General features: G+C 44.8%; 1 protein-coding gene and 1 long non-coding RNA gene across 2 annotated transcripts; both read left to right on the top strand.

The window, feature by feature from the left end:
• The first annotated feature begins 10,781 nt into the window (after positions 1–10,781).
• Positions 10,782–14,683, top strand: LOC120383218. Its single transcript, XR_005588378.1, has 3 exons — positions 10,782–10,897; positions 13,679–13,738; positions 14,570–14,683. It is a non-coding gene; the product is annotated as an uncharacterized LOC120383218 (long non-coding RNA).
• A 2,108-nt stretch (positions 14,684–16,791) lies between these two features.
• On the top strand, positions 16,792–17,772 carry LOC120383086 (olfactory receptor 6F1-like). The gene has a single exon (XM_039500718.1). It carries the CDS (start codon positions 16,792–16,794, stop codon positions 17,770–17,772), a length of 981 nt encoding a protein of 326 aa, XP_039356652.1.
• Positions 17,773–18,220: the final 448 nt, after the last annotated feature.

Here is an 18,220-nt window from a genome sequence, read left to right as displayed (position 1 = left end):
AGCTACCACTTACCAATGGGCAGAACTCCTGTGGTGCCTAACACGGCAGTGCTGGCTCAGTCACTGGGAGTACATCAGGCTTGGCCAGATGAAGGGGACCTGGGCAACGGTGATAATGGTAGGGTTCTAACACAATGGAAAGGATTTTCCAAGGGACCTAATGGAGTTAGGCACCCAAATCACTTTGAAATGGGAGTTGGACTCTTAACTTCCTTAAAAAGAACAGGAGTACTTGTGGAACCTTACAGACTAACTAATTTATTTGAGCATAGGTTTTCATGGGCTAAACCCACTTCTTAGATGCAGATACAGACTAACACGGCTGCTACTCTGAAACTTAACTTCCATAGACACTCTGAGAATCTCAGCCTGAGAGCAATGGGGATTCAGTCATGGTAGGGTCAATCTACATTTTTCCATTGGAAACAAATGCAGGGGATGGATGGGAAACCCCCGCTAATACTTTGAAAGCTGCTGCTGTTGTATGTGCTCTTGTAGCCACTCATGTTGCAATCATGATGTGTGATTTGGTTCCTAGTGGCTCTAATTTGGAACAGTGCACACCCAGCAGTAGGTAAGAAATGAGGAGAGATGAGATTATGCTGTGTAGGGCCACTAGAGGGCAGAGGAATGGGACAGGTGTAGCGGTGCTGCCCAGTGGACAGCAGCCAAAGTGGAAGGGCAAGAAAGGAGATGTTATGTTGCCAAATGACCAACCGAGGGAAGTGAAAAGGGAGGTGAAGCTGTATCATGGTGTATAAGTGGTGAGTAAAGAGCACTGAAGAGAAAAGGACCTCTGTGCTATGTAATGAATGTTAAAGCAGATGTTAAATAGTGAGAAATGGGCTGTTCTACAAAATAATGGGCACCAGGTGACATAAGATGCGAGAATGGGAAAGCAAAAAGAAGAATGCACTACAGGATAGCAGAGTAACAGGCTGTCATGCTAGGAAATGGACACTAAATGGAATCAGATTAGAGGAAGTGAGGGAGCGGGGATGTCAGAAATACTGACTAGTGAACAACAGATTTCAGTGACCAATACAATGATGGGAAAGTGGGTGGTAGCAAGCTGTAAGGCTGAGATATGGGCAGCTATTTCCAAAAATGCCCACTAGATGGCAGCATATCTTGACTACTAATAAAGGGGCACTGCAAGTACAAAAGAACCTCAGAGCTAGGCGCACATTGGGAATGGAGGTTGTTCCTAACTCTGGAATGTTTGTAACTGAACAAATGTTATGGTGGTTCCTTCAGAAGTTTACAACTGAACATTGACTTAATACAGCTTTGAAACTTTACTATGCAGAAGAAAAAGGCTGCTTTTAATCATCTTAATTTAAATGAAAGAAGCACAGAAAGTTTCCTTGTCACAGTTTTTTAATCATTCCCTTTAGTTTTTTTAGTAGTTTATGTTTAACACAGTACTGTACTTTATTGGCTTTTTATTAATTATTATTATTATTATTGGTCTTTACTGCTGCTTGATTGTGTAGCTCTGATTCTAAATGAGGTGTGTGGTTGACTGGTCAGTTCATAACTCTGAGATTCTACTGTACATTATAACAGCCCATCACCTTGGACAGGCATCTCCCAAGAATGGAAGCTGGTGTTTGCTCATGATCTAAAATATTTTGCAAAAAGGATCGTTAGACTAAAAAATGTTGTACAATGGGACTTGTATAATTGCAAGTCACACGGGGCATTGTTAGCTACAAAGCTTTGGAGACACAAAATGACCCAAGAGGGAGAAAGGTTAGAGTGGGACCATATTAAAAAGCATGAAGACAGAATACAAATATGAGGGAGCATTTATACTTGGTAAATCAAAGGGGAAGCCCAATTTCCAAACAAAGATCAAATGCACCAGTTCATCCCTTCAGGTAACTGCAGGTCTCTTCACTGAGAAAATCCAGTTTCTGCAGAAAGAGGATAGACAAGAATCTCTGCTGAAGATTGTGAGTCCTGGCTGCTGACCACTGAGAAACAAGAGCTCATCACTTCAAGCTTGGGTTGTCCTATAGTTTCAGGTGAGCACCATCCTCCTGACTGCATTTCTATACCACCTTCTAAACAGGGGCATGAATGTGCTTTGTGAATATTAGAGGGATGAGGCGGATGAGGTAATATCTTTTATTTGACCAACTCCTGTTGGTGAACGAGAGAAGTTTTTGAGCTATACAGAGCTCTTCTATAGGTGAATTCAAACAGTTTTAGCCTCACCTTCCCACGGCAGTGCTAGTCCGTGTTCACAGCACCTTTTCACAGAGTTGGAGCTTGAGATCCATGTCTTGTTACAGGTCCTCAGTTGGGGATCTGCTCCACTGACAAAAATGGAGCTGCCTTGATTTACACCAGCAGAGGACCTGGCTCATGTGTGCCCCAATGGGGGGGTGAGTGGTGATAGAGTCTTATTACCCCAGATCACACATGCCAGATTGTTTCTAGACTTCGAATTCAGGGAAAATTTCCCCCTTTCCCTCCTCTGCCCCAACGCCTTTCTTGTTCCTGTATTATCATCCCACAATTATTATGGAGTGAGGATGGTCACTCCCCAGTTAGGGTTGCACATTGGGCTGGTTCTGCTCCTTCCTAAGACCCACCTTCCAAAGCAATGTATTTTATTACTGCTACATAGTCAATGTCAGGAAACAGAGAAGACGCTGCCAGTCCCTCACCACGTCACCATCACCACCGCAGGAACTAAGGGAGAATTTACTCCACTTCCTAATTTATGTCATGAACTGATCTCTTGTGAGGGGGGCAAAAATTGTTCTTTTTCCTACAGGGCATTGAAATGCTGCATATACTAGTATACATTGTTCGATTTAATGGAAATAAATCTAACAGAAGGTCAGTGCCTAAGATCTCTAGACCGCATTGAAAAAACTCAGTCCAAGATTTTAGTTGTTTGATTTTGACTCCTAAGACATGGCGTGATTCTGGTCATTGCCAAAAATGAAATACAGCATTTAAGCATCATTGTTAAGCTCTACGATATCAATAAAGGCATAAAATGGTGGATAAAGAAATAGTCTTAACCGTTATATCAGTACTCGGCTACTGTATGGGCTGTTCCAGTAGTGATTGCTCTGATCATTGCAGAGGCTGGTCTACATGGATACAAATGTTCTGTTCTCAAACTGAGACTTCTGGCACTTTGCTCTGAACTCAAGGTTTTAAATTTAAATTTAAATTTAAACTAGGTTTAAAATTACAGCCTGTAATCAGGACAGGAAGGAGAGTTTCCAAATAGTTATGGAATTAATTAATGAAACTTGACTAACTTTTAACTCTATGTTCTTCCAATTCAATTGCACAGCGTGTGTTATTGTTCCTGGACTCAAACCATGGCAGACAGAGACTGGGGAAATGAAACGGCCATCACAGAATTCATCATTCTGGGATTTGGGGATCTCCCTGATCTGCAAATTCTTCTCTTCTTCATTTTCCAAGTGATCTACATGGCAACCGTGACTGGGAACTCTCTCATCGTGGTGCTTGTTGTGGCTGACCAGCACCTGCACACCCCCATGTTAGAAGAGACAACAGGAGGTCATCTAGTCCAACCCCTGCTCAAAGCAGGACCAACACCAACTTAATCATCCCAGCCAGGGCTTTGTCAAGCCGGGCCTTAAAAACCTCTAAGGGTGGAGATTCCACCACCATTCTAGGTAACCCATTCCAGTGCTTCACCACCGTCCTCGTGAAATAGTGTTTCCTAATATCCAACCACTGCTCCGTGTTCTGTCATCTGCCACCACTGAGAACAGCCAAGCTCCATTCTCTTTGGAACCCCCCTTCAGGTAGTTCAAGGCTGCTATCAAATCCCACCTCACTCTTCTCTTCTGCAGACTAAATAAGCCCACTTCCCGAAGCCTCTCCTCAGAGGTCATGTTCCCCTGCACCCTAATTATTTTCATTGCCCTCTTCTGAACTAACTATCTCCAATTCGTTCACATCCTTTCCGTAGTGAGGGGCCCAAAACTGGATGTAATACTCCAGATGTGGCCTCACCAGTGCTAAATAGAGGGGAATAATCACTTTCCTCGATCTGCTGGCTATGCTCCTACTAATGCAGCCCAATATGCCATCAGTCTTCTTGGCAACAAGGGCACACTGCTGACTCATATCCAGCTTCTCGTCCACCGTAATCCCCAGGTCCTTTTCTGCAGAACTGCCACTTAACCAGTTGGTCCCCAGCCTGTAGCGGTGCATGGGATCCTTTCATCCTAAGTGCAGGACTTTGCACTTGTCCTTGTTGGACCTCATCAGATTTCTTTTGGCCCAATCGTCTAATTTGTCTTGGTCACTCTGGACCCTAGCCCTACCCTCCAGCGTATCTACCTCTCCTCCTAGCTTAGAGTCATCTGCAAACTTGCTGAGGGTGAAATCACTCCCATTATCCAGATCATTAATTTTGTCACAGGTATTTATAGTAAAAGTTAGGGACAGGTCACAAGCAAAAAAGAAAAATTCATGGAAGCCCGTGACCTGTCCCTGACTTTTACTATAAATATTGTGACAATGTGGAGGTATTGTGCAGCTGTTGAGCTGGCTCTGCCCCCACCACCACCACTACTGTAGGGGGATTGGAGGTCCAGTGTCTCCCTCCACCCATGTCTGGCATGTCTCCCCTTCCACTCTGCCCCATGCCCTCATCCCACCGTGTCAAGGAGCTCTGCAGTCTGACTCGGGAAGTCCTCCTTCCCCAGCCTCTGCTTGAACCAAAACTGATCAGAAGACTTACAAAAGCAATGAAAAGGCAGTGGGAGACACATCTAAGCCCTCCAGACAAGGGTGATATGATTAAGGAAACTCCCAGCCTCATTTGCTTCAAAGATGGGAAAGGGAGGCATCTCCATTAGCATACAGAATGGAGAACAGAGATTCCGAGGCAAGAACCACACTGAACTCTGCGATCGGGAAAGCAGGGAAGCATTGCATGATGGGAAATCTCTGCTCCAGACGGAAATTAACCCATGCCTGCACACACCCAGCTCAGAAATTATCAGACCAATTCTAGTAATAAATCCTCTATTGATATCCAAAATATTGAAACGACCTAATTGCATTAGGATCTCCCGTGAAGGAACACCGCCCATAGACAGGAATGATCAGTTCTTATTGTGTAGCCTGGACCAAACAACTTTGTTATAGTCCCTTGAATCATCGGTTTACCAATAAACAAATCTAGTGTTCATTGTTATTTCCTACAAAACCCCCTTACCACCACCCAGGTAAATGTTCTGATGCCTGGATCTAAACTCTGCATCAGTTTCATTGTTTCTGACTGATTGTGCTGTGGTCTCTCTACCTGTCTCCAGCACTCCAGACCCCCCATGACCAACACCACCTGGGAATCCTGAGATTCAAGCTTCAGAGAGTGGTGACATCTTTCTCTCTCTCTCAATTTGTATAGCCTCCTGACTATAGACATGTGCAGCACATTTCATTAGGGTGTGCAGCCAGGGAATTTTTTTTTAAAGGCGAATATTTATTGAATATTCAATCATAAAGGACATTATTTTTATTCCTCAAAAAAACCTAAAGAAACTAAAGCTTAACTAAACTTATTTTTTTTAAAAATTAACAACAAACCTTCACTTAAAAAATACAAACTTAAAAAAATGAGACACAAAATACCAAATTTTTGCTGTAGTGATAACCAGGTGTATACAAAGATACAGTCAATTTTCATGATTTTAACCAGATAATGAGCTAAACCAAATTGATCAAAACAGATTAAGGTTTCTTCATTTTCCTGTCCTAGAGAATGAGACGTTGCTCACCAGGCATTATGGACTTAAATTCCTCAATCATATCATTGTAATTAACTGACAAAGCCAATTCTTGTTCAATGTACAAAATCATGAGCAGGGCAGGCTCCAGACACCAGACGAGAAAGCACGTGCCTGGGGCGGCACATTGTAAGGGGCAGCATTCCGGCCAATCTTGGGGCAGCACATTCCGGCTGCCCTGCTGTGGTTCTTTATTTTTTTTCCCTTTGGCAGCCAGGTCCGCAGCTCCGGAGCCCCTGGCCGGCTCCCCGTGCTCCACCAGTCCCAGGACAGCCAGGGCATGTACCCCAGCCTGGGGGCCAGGAACTAGTGATCCCCGCCGCTCAGTGTGCCGCCGGGATCCCTGGGACGTGCCACTCCCCGCTGCCTGCACTGGCCTCTGCCTCCTGCGCCTCTCTGAGCCTGGCCCGGCCAAGCCGCCTTTAAAGGAGCGGCTGAGCCAGCACCTCCTGCAGCCCCCGGGGGCTCCGCCTGCCCACCTGGGAGAACCACCCCAAGGCTGGAGGGGGGAGCCCCTCTCTCCCAGTTGTGAGCGGGCTGCAGTGCCACCCTTCACCCCCCTGCAAGCTGCCTTGACCTCCCTCCACACGCTCCCTGCAGCTGCCTTTTTTTTTTCCCTTCGGCAGTCGGGCCGCTATTTTTTGTGTGTGTTTGACAGTGACTTCAAAGTCTTCAACTGGGATCCTACTTCTTGTGAAATCTTCTCCATTACTGCATGTTGCACAGGACTCCGCTCCATGAAGGCATAAAGAGTCTGAATAACACCAGGAAATCAAAGACAGTTCTGTTTTGTTTACTTGAAGTGCATGCACCTACTAGGATGAGGTTCAAACAATGCACATAGCAGTGTACATAGAGTATTTCACTGTTTCTTTCTTTACATTTCATTTGAACTCCCACAGTACATCCAGACATAGTAGACGCGCCATCAAAACAGACAGACATCACTGATGACCAGTCAATTTTAAGAATGCCAAGGACATCATTTAACTCAAAAATAGACTGAGCATCAACTGTTAATAGTCTCTGAACAGACACAAAATGTTCAACTGGACTATATTTTTCATTGTCAAAATATCGCATCACAATGGACATCTGTTTATGGTGTCCACAATCAGTAGTGTCGTCGGCAATTATTGAGACCATTTTTCCATTTAGTGAAGACACAATCTTTTTTTGCACACCGTTGTGCAAGGCCACAATTAAATCATTTTGAATGCAATAACTCAGATAGGTAGCGTTTTGAGGAGATTGTTGCACATGCCTTGACATTACAGGATCCTATTTTTGGAGCATATTGACAAGATTTAGAAACAAACCTTTCTCAAAACTCTCAGCTTTTTCATTGTGACCCCTGAATGGTCTCCCACCTTTCGCCAAACACAGAACAATGTCAATCAGTCGCTCCATTACACTTCGGTTCTGGCACCGTTCTTCTTCTTGTTTAGACAGATTAGCCTGCTTGCCCTCAACCAACAAAACACCAATAGGTTTCCCTTCATTAAAACTTGACCATGAAGAACGGCTCAACACATGAGATTTTGACAGTTGGTGGTTTTGAAAACATTCGTTAGCCCTATACCAGTTTCTGAATCCTTTATCAATAAATGCTGGATCAATGTGACCTTTGTTTGCTGCATCATTAGAGGAGAAGAAACGGCAGTAAAAGCAAAATGCTGTGTCCTTTGAGGGGCTGTATTCCAACCACCTATACTTTTCATACCATACTAATTATCTTTAACACTATGTTCTGACTAATCATACTAATCTCTTGGAGTGTGTTCACACACATGCCCAGTGTCTGTTGCTTCTTAGGAGTTCCTGTGTGTTAGCAACCCTAGTAAAACCTTTGCAAACGTCACATATTGGACAGTGAACTTGTAAGTATCTGCTGTAATACAGGGCCTCACTTAGGTTCACAGCGTGGCTGGACTTTGCTGACTATGGTTCAGGCCTCAGGTCCTACACCAGGCTCAGTGCCCCAAGCTCTCTCTCTTGCCTACACAAACCAACCATCTCCATTGCACTCACATGGCTGGATGCAATCCGCTAGGCCCAGCAGTGAGCCCAGGACACGTAATCAGGAACAGCTTCATAGCCCTTATCTTGGCTACGCGTGGCTGTGACCAGCTCCAGCAAAGCAATATCTCCAGGGTCACTGGGCCCTTGGAGGTGGGGAGGTTGGGCAAACAAAGAGGTAGACTCACAAGCCAGGGGCACAGGGACTGCCCAGACCCAAGGGTAGGTTAATGGAGGATAGGTCCATCAATGGGTATTAGGCAGGATGGGCAGGGATAGTGTCCCTTGCCAATGGCACTGGCCACTGTTGGAAGACAGGATACTGGGCTAGATGGATCATTGATCTGACCGAGAACAGCTGTTCTTTTGACCCAGCTTGGGGTTATGCCAGGGTAACTGAGGCTGCTCCTAGGGTCAGGTCTGTCAAACAGTCATCAGGAGGTTTTTTTATGGATATAAAAAATCTGGTTAAAATTTTGTCTCCACTCCGCCTGATACCCAGTTAAAAACTCCATGATGTGACCATGGTTATAGCCACTTCCGTCCCTCGTCCTTCCACTTAAACAGACAACACTGACCCATGGACACCAGTCAAAGTGGAAGCAAGAGAGGAGACATTATGTTGCCAAATGACCAACAGAGGGAAGTGGAAAGTGCGGTGAAGTTGTATAATGGTGTATAAGTGTTGAGCAGAGAGCACTGAAGAGAAGAGGACCTCTGTGCTGCGTAATGAGCTGTGGCTAGTAGCAGATGTTATGGAGTGAGTTATGGGCTGTTAGTTATACTAAATAACGGCTACCAGGTGCCATGAGAGTCAAGAATGGCACCAGGTGCCATAAGAGTCAAGCTATAGCAAGAAGAATCCATAGAGGAAAGGAGAGCAACAGGCTGCCATTCTGGGAAATCGACGCTCGAAAGCAGCAGAGTAGAGGAGATGGGGGGGGGGGGGTGTCAGAAATACTGACCAGTGACCAAGATTTCAGTAGGCAATACAATAATGGGAAAGTTATACTGCAAAATGGCCACTAGGTGGCAGCATGTTGTAGGCATGAGATATAGGCAGCTACTTTAAAAAATGTCCATTAGATGGCAGCATCTCTTGACTACTAATAAAGAGGCAGTGCAAGTACGTTATAAGTGGCCATCACATTGGACAGGCATCTCCCAAAAATGTAAGCTGGTGTTTGTCCATGTGTAGCGGGGTGACCACCCGCTCTATCCTGGAAGGGGTTGGAAAAGCCCTGCAGAGGGCTGGGGCTGGGCAAGGTAAAACACTGGCTGTTTGGGGGAAGTGGCTGCTGCTGGGGCCTGATACTGAGGTGAGGTGGGGATAGTGGGTTGGGGGTTCCCCTGGGGAAGGACACGGGGGTCAGAGTACAGGTGGATCACTGGCCTGCAGAGGGCACTCCTGGCTGGTAAAAGAGCTAATTCCCTGAGAGTATCAGAGGGGTAGCCGTGTTAGTCTGGATCTGTAAAAGCAGCAAAGAATCCTGTGGCACCTTATAGACTAACAGACGTTTTAGAGCATGAGCTTTTATGGGTGAATACCCACTTCGTCGGATGCAAGTAGTGGAAATTTCCAGGGGCAGGTATATATATGCAAGCAAGAAGCAATCTAGAGATAACGAGGTTAGTTCAATCAGGGAGGATGAGGCCCTGTTCTAGCAGTTGAGGTGTGAAAACCAAGGGAGGAGAAACTGGTTTTGTAGTTGGCAAGCCATTCACAGTCTGGCATATGCCATCATATGCCAGCAACGCCCCTCTGCTATGTACATCGGCCAAACTGGACAGTCTCTACGGAAAAGGATAAATGGATACAAATCAGATATTAGGAATGTCAATATACAAAAACCTGTAGGAGAACACTTCAACCTCCCTGGCCACACAATAGCAGATCTTAAGGTGGCCATCCTGCAGCAAAAAAACTCCAGGACCAGACTTCAGAGAGAAAATGCTGAGCTTCAGTTCATCTGCAAATTTGACACCATCAGCTCAGGATTAAACAAAGACTGTGAATGGCTTGCCAATTACAAAACCAGTTTCTCCTCTCTTGGTTTTCACACCTCGACTGCTAGAACAGGGCCTCATCCTCCCTGATTGAACTAACCTTGTTATCTCTAGCTTGCTTCTTGCTTGCATATATAAACCTGCCCCTGTAAATTTCCACTACTTGCATCCGACGAAGTGGGTATTCACCCACGAAAGCTCATGCTCTAAAACGTCTGTTAGGGTAGGTCTATACTTACCACGCGGGTCGACGCGGAGAGTTCGACTTCTCGGAGTTCGAACTATCGCGTCTAATCAAGACGCGATAGTTCGAACTCCCTACGCGCTCCGGTCAACTCCGGAACTCCACCACCGCAAATGGCGGTGGCGAAGTCGACCTTGGAGACGCGGACTTCGATCCCGCGGCGTCTGGACGGGTGGGTAGCCCGAACTAAGGTAGTTCGACTTCAGCTACGCTATTCGCGTAGCTGAAGTCGCGTACCTTAGTTCGACGCCCCCCCTTAGTGTAGACCAGGCCTTAGTCTATAAGGTGCCACAGGATTCTTTGCTGCTTTTACAATTCCCTGAGAGACCTGCAGGAGGCGCCGCAGGCGTCAGTCCACACGTCTACACCATGATCTAAAATATTTTCTTCAAAGGATCATTACACAAAAAATGATGTACAATGGGAGTTGTATAATTGCAAGTCACAGTGGGTATTGTTAGCTACAAAGCTTTGGAGGCACAAAATGAACCAAGTGGGAGAAAGGTTGAAGTGGGACCATATTGAAAAGCATAAAGAAAGAATACAAATATGTGAGAGTATTTACACTTATTAAATCAAAAGGAAAGCCCATTTTCCAGAGGTAGATCAGCTACTGGTAGAACTGGTGCAGTTCATCAATGTTCTAAGACAGATCGCAGCAGCTGTTCGTCCATTCAGGTTAATGCAGGTGTCTTTGCAGAGCAGATCCAGTTTCTAGTGAATGATGAAACCCAAGTACCTGAGTGGAAGAAACTGATTCAGGGCCACCAATCCCCTCAGAAATAAGAGGTCATCACTGAAGACTTGAGCTGTCCTGTGGTTACAGGTGAGCACCCTCTTCCTGATTGTGTTACTAACACTACCTTCCAAACAGGGGCATGAATGTGCTTTGTGAATATTGTTAGCAGTGTTGTTGTAACCGTGTTGGTCCCAGGATATTAGAGAGACAAGGTGGGTGGGGTGATATCTTTTACTGTACCAACTTTGGCTGGAGAGAGAGACAAGTTGCCACAGCAGTGCCAGTTAGTGTTAATGGCACCATTTAACAATAGCGGAATTGAGATATATGCCTTGTGAAAGGTCCTCAGCTAAGGATCTGGCTCAGGATAACTAGGGTGAAGCCTGGAATAGAATAATGAAAATCAAAACTAAGTGAAGCTGATAAAAAGGAACATTAAAATGGGTTGTGAAGTGGGTAAAGTGTAAGAACGAAATTAGGAGGCTGAGAGGGAATTTGAAAAATAGATGGTTTTAGTTAAAAGTAAATAACAAACTGTTTCACTGTATCTGAGTCAGGCAGGTTGCAAGAGAATCCATGAGTCAGCTGAACCCAGGGAATAAACAAGATATAGACATCGCTTAGGTGCTATGGTTGAGATTTTGAAGCCACCTAGGAATTGGGTGTCCTAATCTCCTATTAGAATTAATGTTGCAATCCTATAGACAGTTTGACAACCTCCTCTCATAAGAACATAAGAACATAAGAAAGGCCGTACCGGGTCAGACCAAAGGTCCATCTAGCCCAGTATCTGTCTACCGACAGTGGCCAATGCCAGGTGCCCCTGAGGGAGTGAACCTAACAGGCAATGATCAAATGATCTCTCTCCTGCCATCCATCTCCATCCTCTGACGAACAGAGGCTAGGGACACCATTCTTACCCATCCTGGCTAATAGCCATTTATGGACTTAGCCACCATGAATTTATCCAGTCCCCTTTTAAACATTGTTATAGTCCTAGCCTTCACAACCTCCTCAGGTAAGGAGTTCCACAAGTTGACTGTGCGCTGCGTGAAGAAGAACTTCCTTTTCTTTGTTTTAAACCTGCTGCCTATTAATTTCATTTGGTGACCCCTAGTTCTTGTATTATGTGAATAAGTAAATAACTTTTCCTTATCCACTTATCTCAAATGATTTATTTGTATCGATTTTCACCAAAAAGTGTTATGAAGTAATCTGCGCCACGTCAACTTTTTTTCAGGGAACAGACTGTCAGAGGCTGAAATATCAAAAGAGCAGATTATTGAACTAACTGGAATTTGGGGTTTCTCTGTATCACTTTAGGAGAATGTAGTAATATAGGAATTGCCAGATTAGATCAGACCCAAGGGCCATCCTGGCCTGTAGCACTCTCCGAGAGCAGGCAGTGCTAGATGTTTCAGAGGCAAATGTAAGAACACTACAATAGCAGTTCTGGGATAATCTCCCCTCACATGTGTCGTGTTGGTCTATAATAGTCAGTTTTGGAATGGTTATTAAACCTCATGGTTTGGGGATTAAACCAATCTCTATTGTTGCCATTATTATGATAACTCTCGATATTTATATGTCTATCAGGAACAACCAGTCTTTTCTGGAATCTAGTTAAGTCCTTCATATCAATGACTTCCTGTGGAAGTGAGTGTGATGCTCCCAATGGGGATGCAAGAGTGTGAGTGCCAAACTCAGGGCAGACAGTTACAAACCAGGGCACGAACCCCTCATTGGTTGTCAGGTCTAAACTTCGATTTCACCAACCAACTGCAGCGAGTGCAAACTCCTCAGGCACTTTAACAGCCTTGACAGAGTCCCCTCAGAAATTCCCCTTGGCTGCGCCGCTCTGTGCTACCACCCAGGTGAGCGTATCTGTTGTACACGACCCCTTATGCCAAGGATCACAGCAATATTCAGGTTACTCCTGACTTCCCCCAGGTCAATTGCACTTCAGGTCTCACACCAAAGAGGACACTTAGATCCAATCCTATAGTGAACTACTTTATAGGAAGATTTATTAAATAGGAAAAGGAAATGAGAGTTATTTACAAGGTTAAAGCAAGCAAGCAGACCCATGAATGAGGCACAGTCTCAGGTTTCAAAAGGTAATACCGGCTTCTCTCAGCAGCAAGCTGTATTTGACCTATAGGACTAACCCAGGCTAAGCAGCTGGGGATATCTTACTAAAGTCTAGAAACACCCTGCCCCAAGTGTCCAATCAGCGTAGAGATCCCTAGTTCCTTTTGTTTGGGTTCCCCCCCCACCTCCTGCCATCTGCTCTGAGCTGCAAACTCAATCCACTTGCATGACTCATCTTCATAGGGAGGAGAGCAGAACAATAAGTCTCTAGTCCTTTTGTTGATTGTTTCTCAATCCAGTTGGGTGGATATTCCAACTGTAATCTTCCTACATTGCCCAACTGGTATTAGGATGACCAGATGTCCCAATTTTATAGGGACAGTCCCGATATTTAGGACTTTGTATTATATAGGTGTCTATTAACCCCCCGCACTCCCATCTCCTGTCCTGATTTTTCACACTTGCTATCTGGTCACCCTAACTGGTACTGATGGGTTTCCTTTTTCAGGAGAGGCTTCATGTCTGTGGAAGAGCAACTCTTCACACGCATTAACGTCCCTCTCCTGTGTGGTGATTCGTACTAACAGACGCTCACTACAACCGCTCAAATATTAAATTACAATATGGAACAGACATTACAGGGGAGATTAATGCAGGCAGCAACTGACAAGCATTCAACAGAGTCCAAACATTAAACCTTTTTTATAATTCTAGTTCCCATTTTATTAATATTAACCCACAAGTGAGCCAGACTGATTCCACCTTTGTATCTGTTAGTGTCCTGTTGAAAAAGCGTGGACCTTGGCATGAGATAACACTTGATCTGCCAGCATCCCTGTGAGTTCCACAGTTTAATTACAATTGGGGTGAACAAGTATTTCACTTTATAGATTTTAAGTTGCCCACTTGGGGCAGGGGGGCAATGACCCACTGGCACAGCACCTCCTGCTGGTTGTCTCGGGAATTAGCTCTTCCAGCCCAGAGTGCCCTGTGCAGACTGGTGTCTCGCCTGCTGCTAGTCCCCCGTGTTCCTCTTGGACCACAATGCCCCTTTATCTGGGGGTGCTGCCACCTGGCAGTGCCCCCACACTCTGGGTCTCCCCTCCCAAGGGAACCCCCACCCTCTATCCCCACCTTGCCTCAGTGGCCAGTCATTGTGTAGCCCCCACTCCCTGGGGCAGACTGCAGTCTGTAAGCCACTCATCATCAAACAGGGGGTTAGGACCTGCTGCCTTTGCCTATCTCTGGGCTGCCTCGCTGCAGCCCTGGTACCTATTTGGCCCTTTTAGCAAGCCTGGGGTTTTACCTGGCTGGAGTTCCCCAGCTCCCTCTGCCCTTCCTCAGCACTGCTCCACCACAGGTGCCCTTCTCAGCTCAAGAAGCTAGAGAGAGTGGGTGTTTTGCTTCTGGCCACAGCCCTCTTATAAGGGCCAGCTGGGCCCTGATTGAGCTGGCCACAGCTGTGATCAGCTACTCACTCAGCTTCCCCAGCTGTTCTTCATCCCTTTTACCCAGGTGCAGCCCTCTCCAGGACTGCTTTTAACCCCTTCAGGGCAGGAATGGGGCAGCCGGCACACTACACCCACCTTTTAATTCTGTTGTAAGTTCCCCTTGTTCTTGGAGTAAGGGGCAGGGAAAACAGAAGTTCCCCATTCTACCTTCTCCCAGGTTCTGCAGAAAGAGGAGCGTCAAGAACCTGAGCTGAGAATCCTGAGTCCTGGCCGCTGAACCCTGAGAAACAAGAGCTCATCACTTCAAGTTTGGGTTGTCTTGTAGTTACAGGTGAGCACCGTCTTCCTGACTGTATTTCTATACCACCTTCTAAACAGGGGCATGACTTTGATTTGTGAATATTAGAGGGACAAGGTGGGTGAGATAATATCTTTTATTGAACCAACTTTTGGTGGTGAACGAGAGATGCTTTTGAGCTACACAGAGCTCTTCTTCAGGTGAATATTAACAGTTTTAGCCTCTCCTTCCCACCACAGTAACAGTCAGCGTTCATAGCACCATTTCACAGATATGGAGCTTGAGATCCATGTCTTGTGACAGGTCCTCAGTTGAGGATCTGCTCGACTGACAGAAATGAAGCTACCTTGATTTACACCGGCTGAGGATCCGGCTTAGTGTGAGCCCCAATCATAGAATCAGAGAATTGGAAGGGACCTCGAGAGGTCATCTAGTCGAGTCCCCTACTCTGAAGGCAGGACTAAGTATTATCTAGACCAGTGGTTCTTAACCTGGGGTGCACGCACCCCCTGGGGGTGTTAGATGCCCTTTCTGGGGATGCCAGATTTTTTTAGAAGGTAAATCATCGAAAACACAAATTAAGCACAGGCAGGTAAGTACAACTACTTTGTTTCATCAAGCCATTTATTTATAAGCATTATACATTTATTAACGATTACTGTAATATACAAACAAAAAATATTTTCAAGTTTTTAAGCTAATTGTAGTAAAATTATTGAGACAATGAAGCTTGAGTATTTCTTGTGTGCTCAACTAGCACTGTTTCCACAAGTGGCGAAGACAACGCTGGAGATCCTTGTGCCATTTGCGACTTTCATCACTCTTACACATCAAAACAAAGGCCAGAAACCGCCTAAATGCAAGTGATGATGTGTGTGGCTATTTCAAAAATAGTTCCTTGTTTCTCACACATCATTGAACATAAGCAACAGCAGAAGAGTCACTGAGCTTGTAAACTTAAAAAACATGTAATTTTACATTTATTCTTAATTTTACTGCAAAATTAAAATAAATATATCATTCTCTTTCATTCTATAGTTATGATACATCTACTTTTAAAGAACTGACCTACTTCAGCGATTTTTGATAAGGGGTGCGAGAATATATTTTGAGAATCACAGGGTGCAGGCTGCAGTAAAGTTTAAGAACCACTAATCTAGACAATCCCTGAGAGATGTTTATCCCATCTGCTCTTAAAAATTTCCAGCGATGGAGATTCCACAACCTCCCTTGGCAATTTATTCCAGTGCTTAACCACTCTGACTGTTAGGAAGTTTTTCCTGATGTCGAACCTAAACCGCCATTGCTGAAATTGCTTCTTGTCCTATCCTCAGAGGTAAGGAGAAAAATTTTTCTCACTTCATAAATTATAACAAACTGATCTCTTATGAAGGGGTGAAAATTGTTCCTTTTCTACACGTACTGAAAGGCTGAATATACCAGGATATATTGTTAAATATAGGGGGAGGGATAGCTCAGTGGTCTGACCATTGGCCTGCTGAGCCCAATATTATGAACTCAATCCTTGAGTAGGCTCTTTCAGGTTCTGGGACAAAAAAAAAAGTTGGGGATTGGTTCTGTTTTGAGCAGGCGGTTGGACCAGATGACTTCCTGAGGTCCCTTCAAACCCTGATATTCTATTATTTATTTCCATTAATTCTAACAGATCAGTGCCTACAAACACTAGACCACATTGGAAATCTCAGTCCAAGATTTCAGTTGATGTATTTATTGATTTTGACTCGTAAGACATGGCATGATTCTGAGCATTGTCAGAAGTGAAATACAGCATTTAAGCATCAGTGTTACGCTCTGGTATGTCACCAGATGGGATATCATATGGCAGATAAGATCGTTTCTCTATCAGTACTTGACTACCAGAGAACCGGGCTGTTATAGTAATCATTGGTATCCCCATACACCCCCTCTTCCCTATCAGAGCAGTGTTCTGTTCTCAGACTGAGACTCCTGGCACTTTTCTCTGAAATCTACATTTAGTTTTAAAATTTCATCCCGTAACCAGGAGAGGGATTGAGTTTCTGAATATTTATGGAATTAATTAATGAGATTTGATTAACTTTTAACTCTATGTTCTTTCAATTCAATTGCACAGGGTGTTTTATTGTTCCTGGACTCAAACTATGGCAGACAGAGACTGGGGAAACCAAACGGCCATCACAGAATTCATCCTTCTGGGATTCGGGGATCTCCCTGACCTGCAAATTCTTCTCTTCCTGTTGTTCCAAGTGATCTACATGGCAACTGTGGCTGGGAACACCCTCATCGTAGTGCTCGTTGTGACTGACCAGCACCTTCACACCCCCATGTACTTCTTCCTGGGCAACTTGTCCTGCTTGGAGACCTGCTACACCTCAACCATCCTGCCCAGGTTGCTGGCCAGTCTCCTGACTGGGGACAAAATCAATTCAGTCAGTGGCTGCTTCACACAACTGTATTTCTGTGGTTCTCTGGGATGTACAGAATGCTATCTCCTAGCAGCGATGTCTTATGATCGGTATTTAGCGATATGTAAACCCCTGCACTATTCAACTCTTATGAATAGTAGGTTTTGTCTCCAGTTGGCTGCTGGGTCATGGTTAAATGGTTTTTTGGCTATTACCATCTTTGTCTTATTCCTATCGGAGTTAATATTCTGTGGCCCAAATGAAATTGACCATTTCTATTGTGATCCCATCCCACTGATGGAACTCTCCTGCAGTGACACCCACCAGGTCATATTGGTGGATTTCATAATAGCCTGTGTATTCACCTTGCCTCCATTCCTACTAACCCTGACATCCTACATATGCATCATCTCCACCATCCTGAGAATCCCTTCCACCAGTGGGAGACAAAAGGCCTTTTCCACCTGCTCCTCTCACCTGATTGTGGTGACAATTTTCTATGGATCCATAATGATTGTGTATCTGCTGCCAAAATGTGATACACTGAAAGACCTGAAGAAAGTGCTATCTCTTTGCCACACAGTCCTGACTCCCCTGATAAACCCCCTTATCTACAGCCTGAGAAACAGAGAGGTCAAGGAAGCCTTGTGCAAAGCAGTCCGTAAATGTGGCTTTCACAACAACGTGCATGTACACCTACATAATAATGTAACTTGAGGTTTTCAAAGCTACCTGGGTGATTTCAGCAATCAGCCCCCATTAAAATTAAGTTGAAAACTCCTTTTGAAAATCTCAGCACTCGGTGTTGTCCATCTCAGTAGAAGGACCAAGGTGGTTGATGGCCATAACCAGGTTTCCATCATGGTTATGGTTTTTAACTGGGCAGTAGGCAGAGTGGAGACAAAATTTTAATCATAAAAAAGCCATTTTTGATCTAAGTTAATGTTTGGACAATGAAAATAGTAACTCCTTGTGTAGCATATGTGGGGATGTAAGCCTGGGATATCTGCCACCCCTGAAATTGTGCTTATTGCCTGCATAGCCCTCTGCAAACCAACCACCTTCACTGCACTCACACAGGCCGGACACAAACAACCAGGACCCCGCAATGACCTCTGGACACTTCACTAGGAACAACGTTATAGCTCTTATCTGTGACCAGCTC

Source organism: Mauremys reevesii, linkage group 15 (genome assembly GCF_016161935.1).
Source record: "Mauremys reevesii isolate NIE-2019 linkage group 15, ASM1616193v1, whole genome shotgun sequence".
NCBI classification, from domain to species: domain Eukaryota; kingdom Metazoa; phylum Chordata; order Testudines; family Geoemydidae; genus Mauremys; species Mauremys reevesii.
Note: the sequence above shows the minus strand (reverse complement) of the source record. Positions and strands in the feature narration are given on the sequence as shown.

Coding starts and splice junctions, on each gene's coding strand:
- LOC120383086 (XM_039500718.1), top strand. CDS start 16,792: ATGGCAGACAGAGACTGGGGAAACCAAACGGCCATCACAGAATTCATC.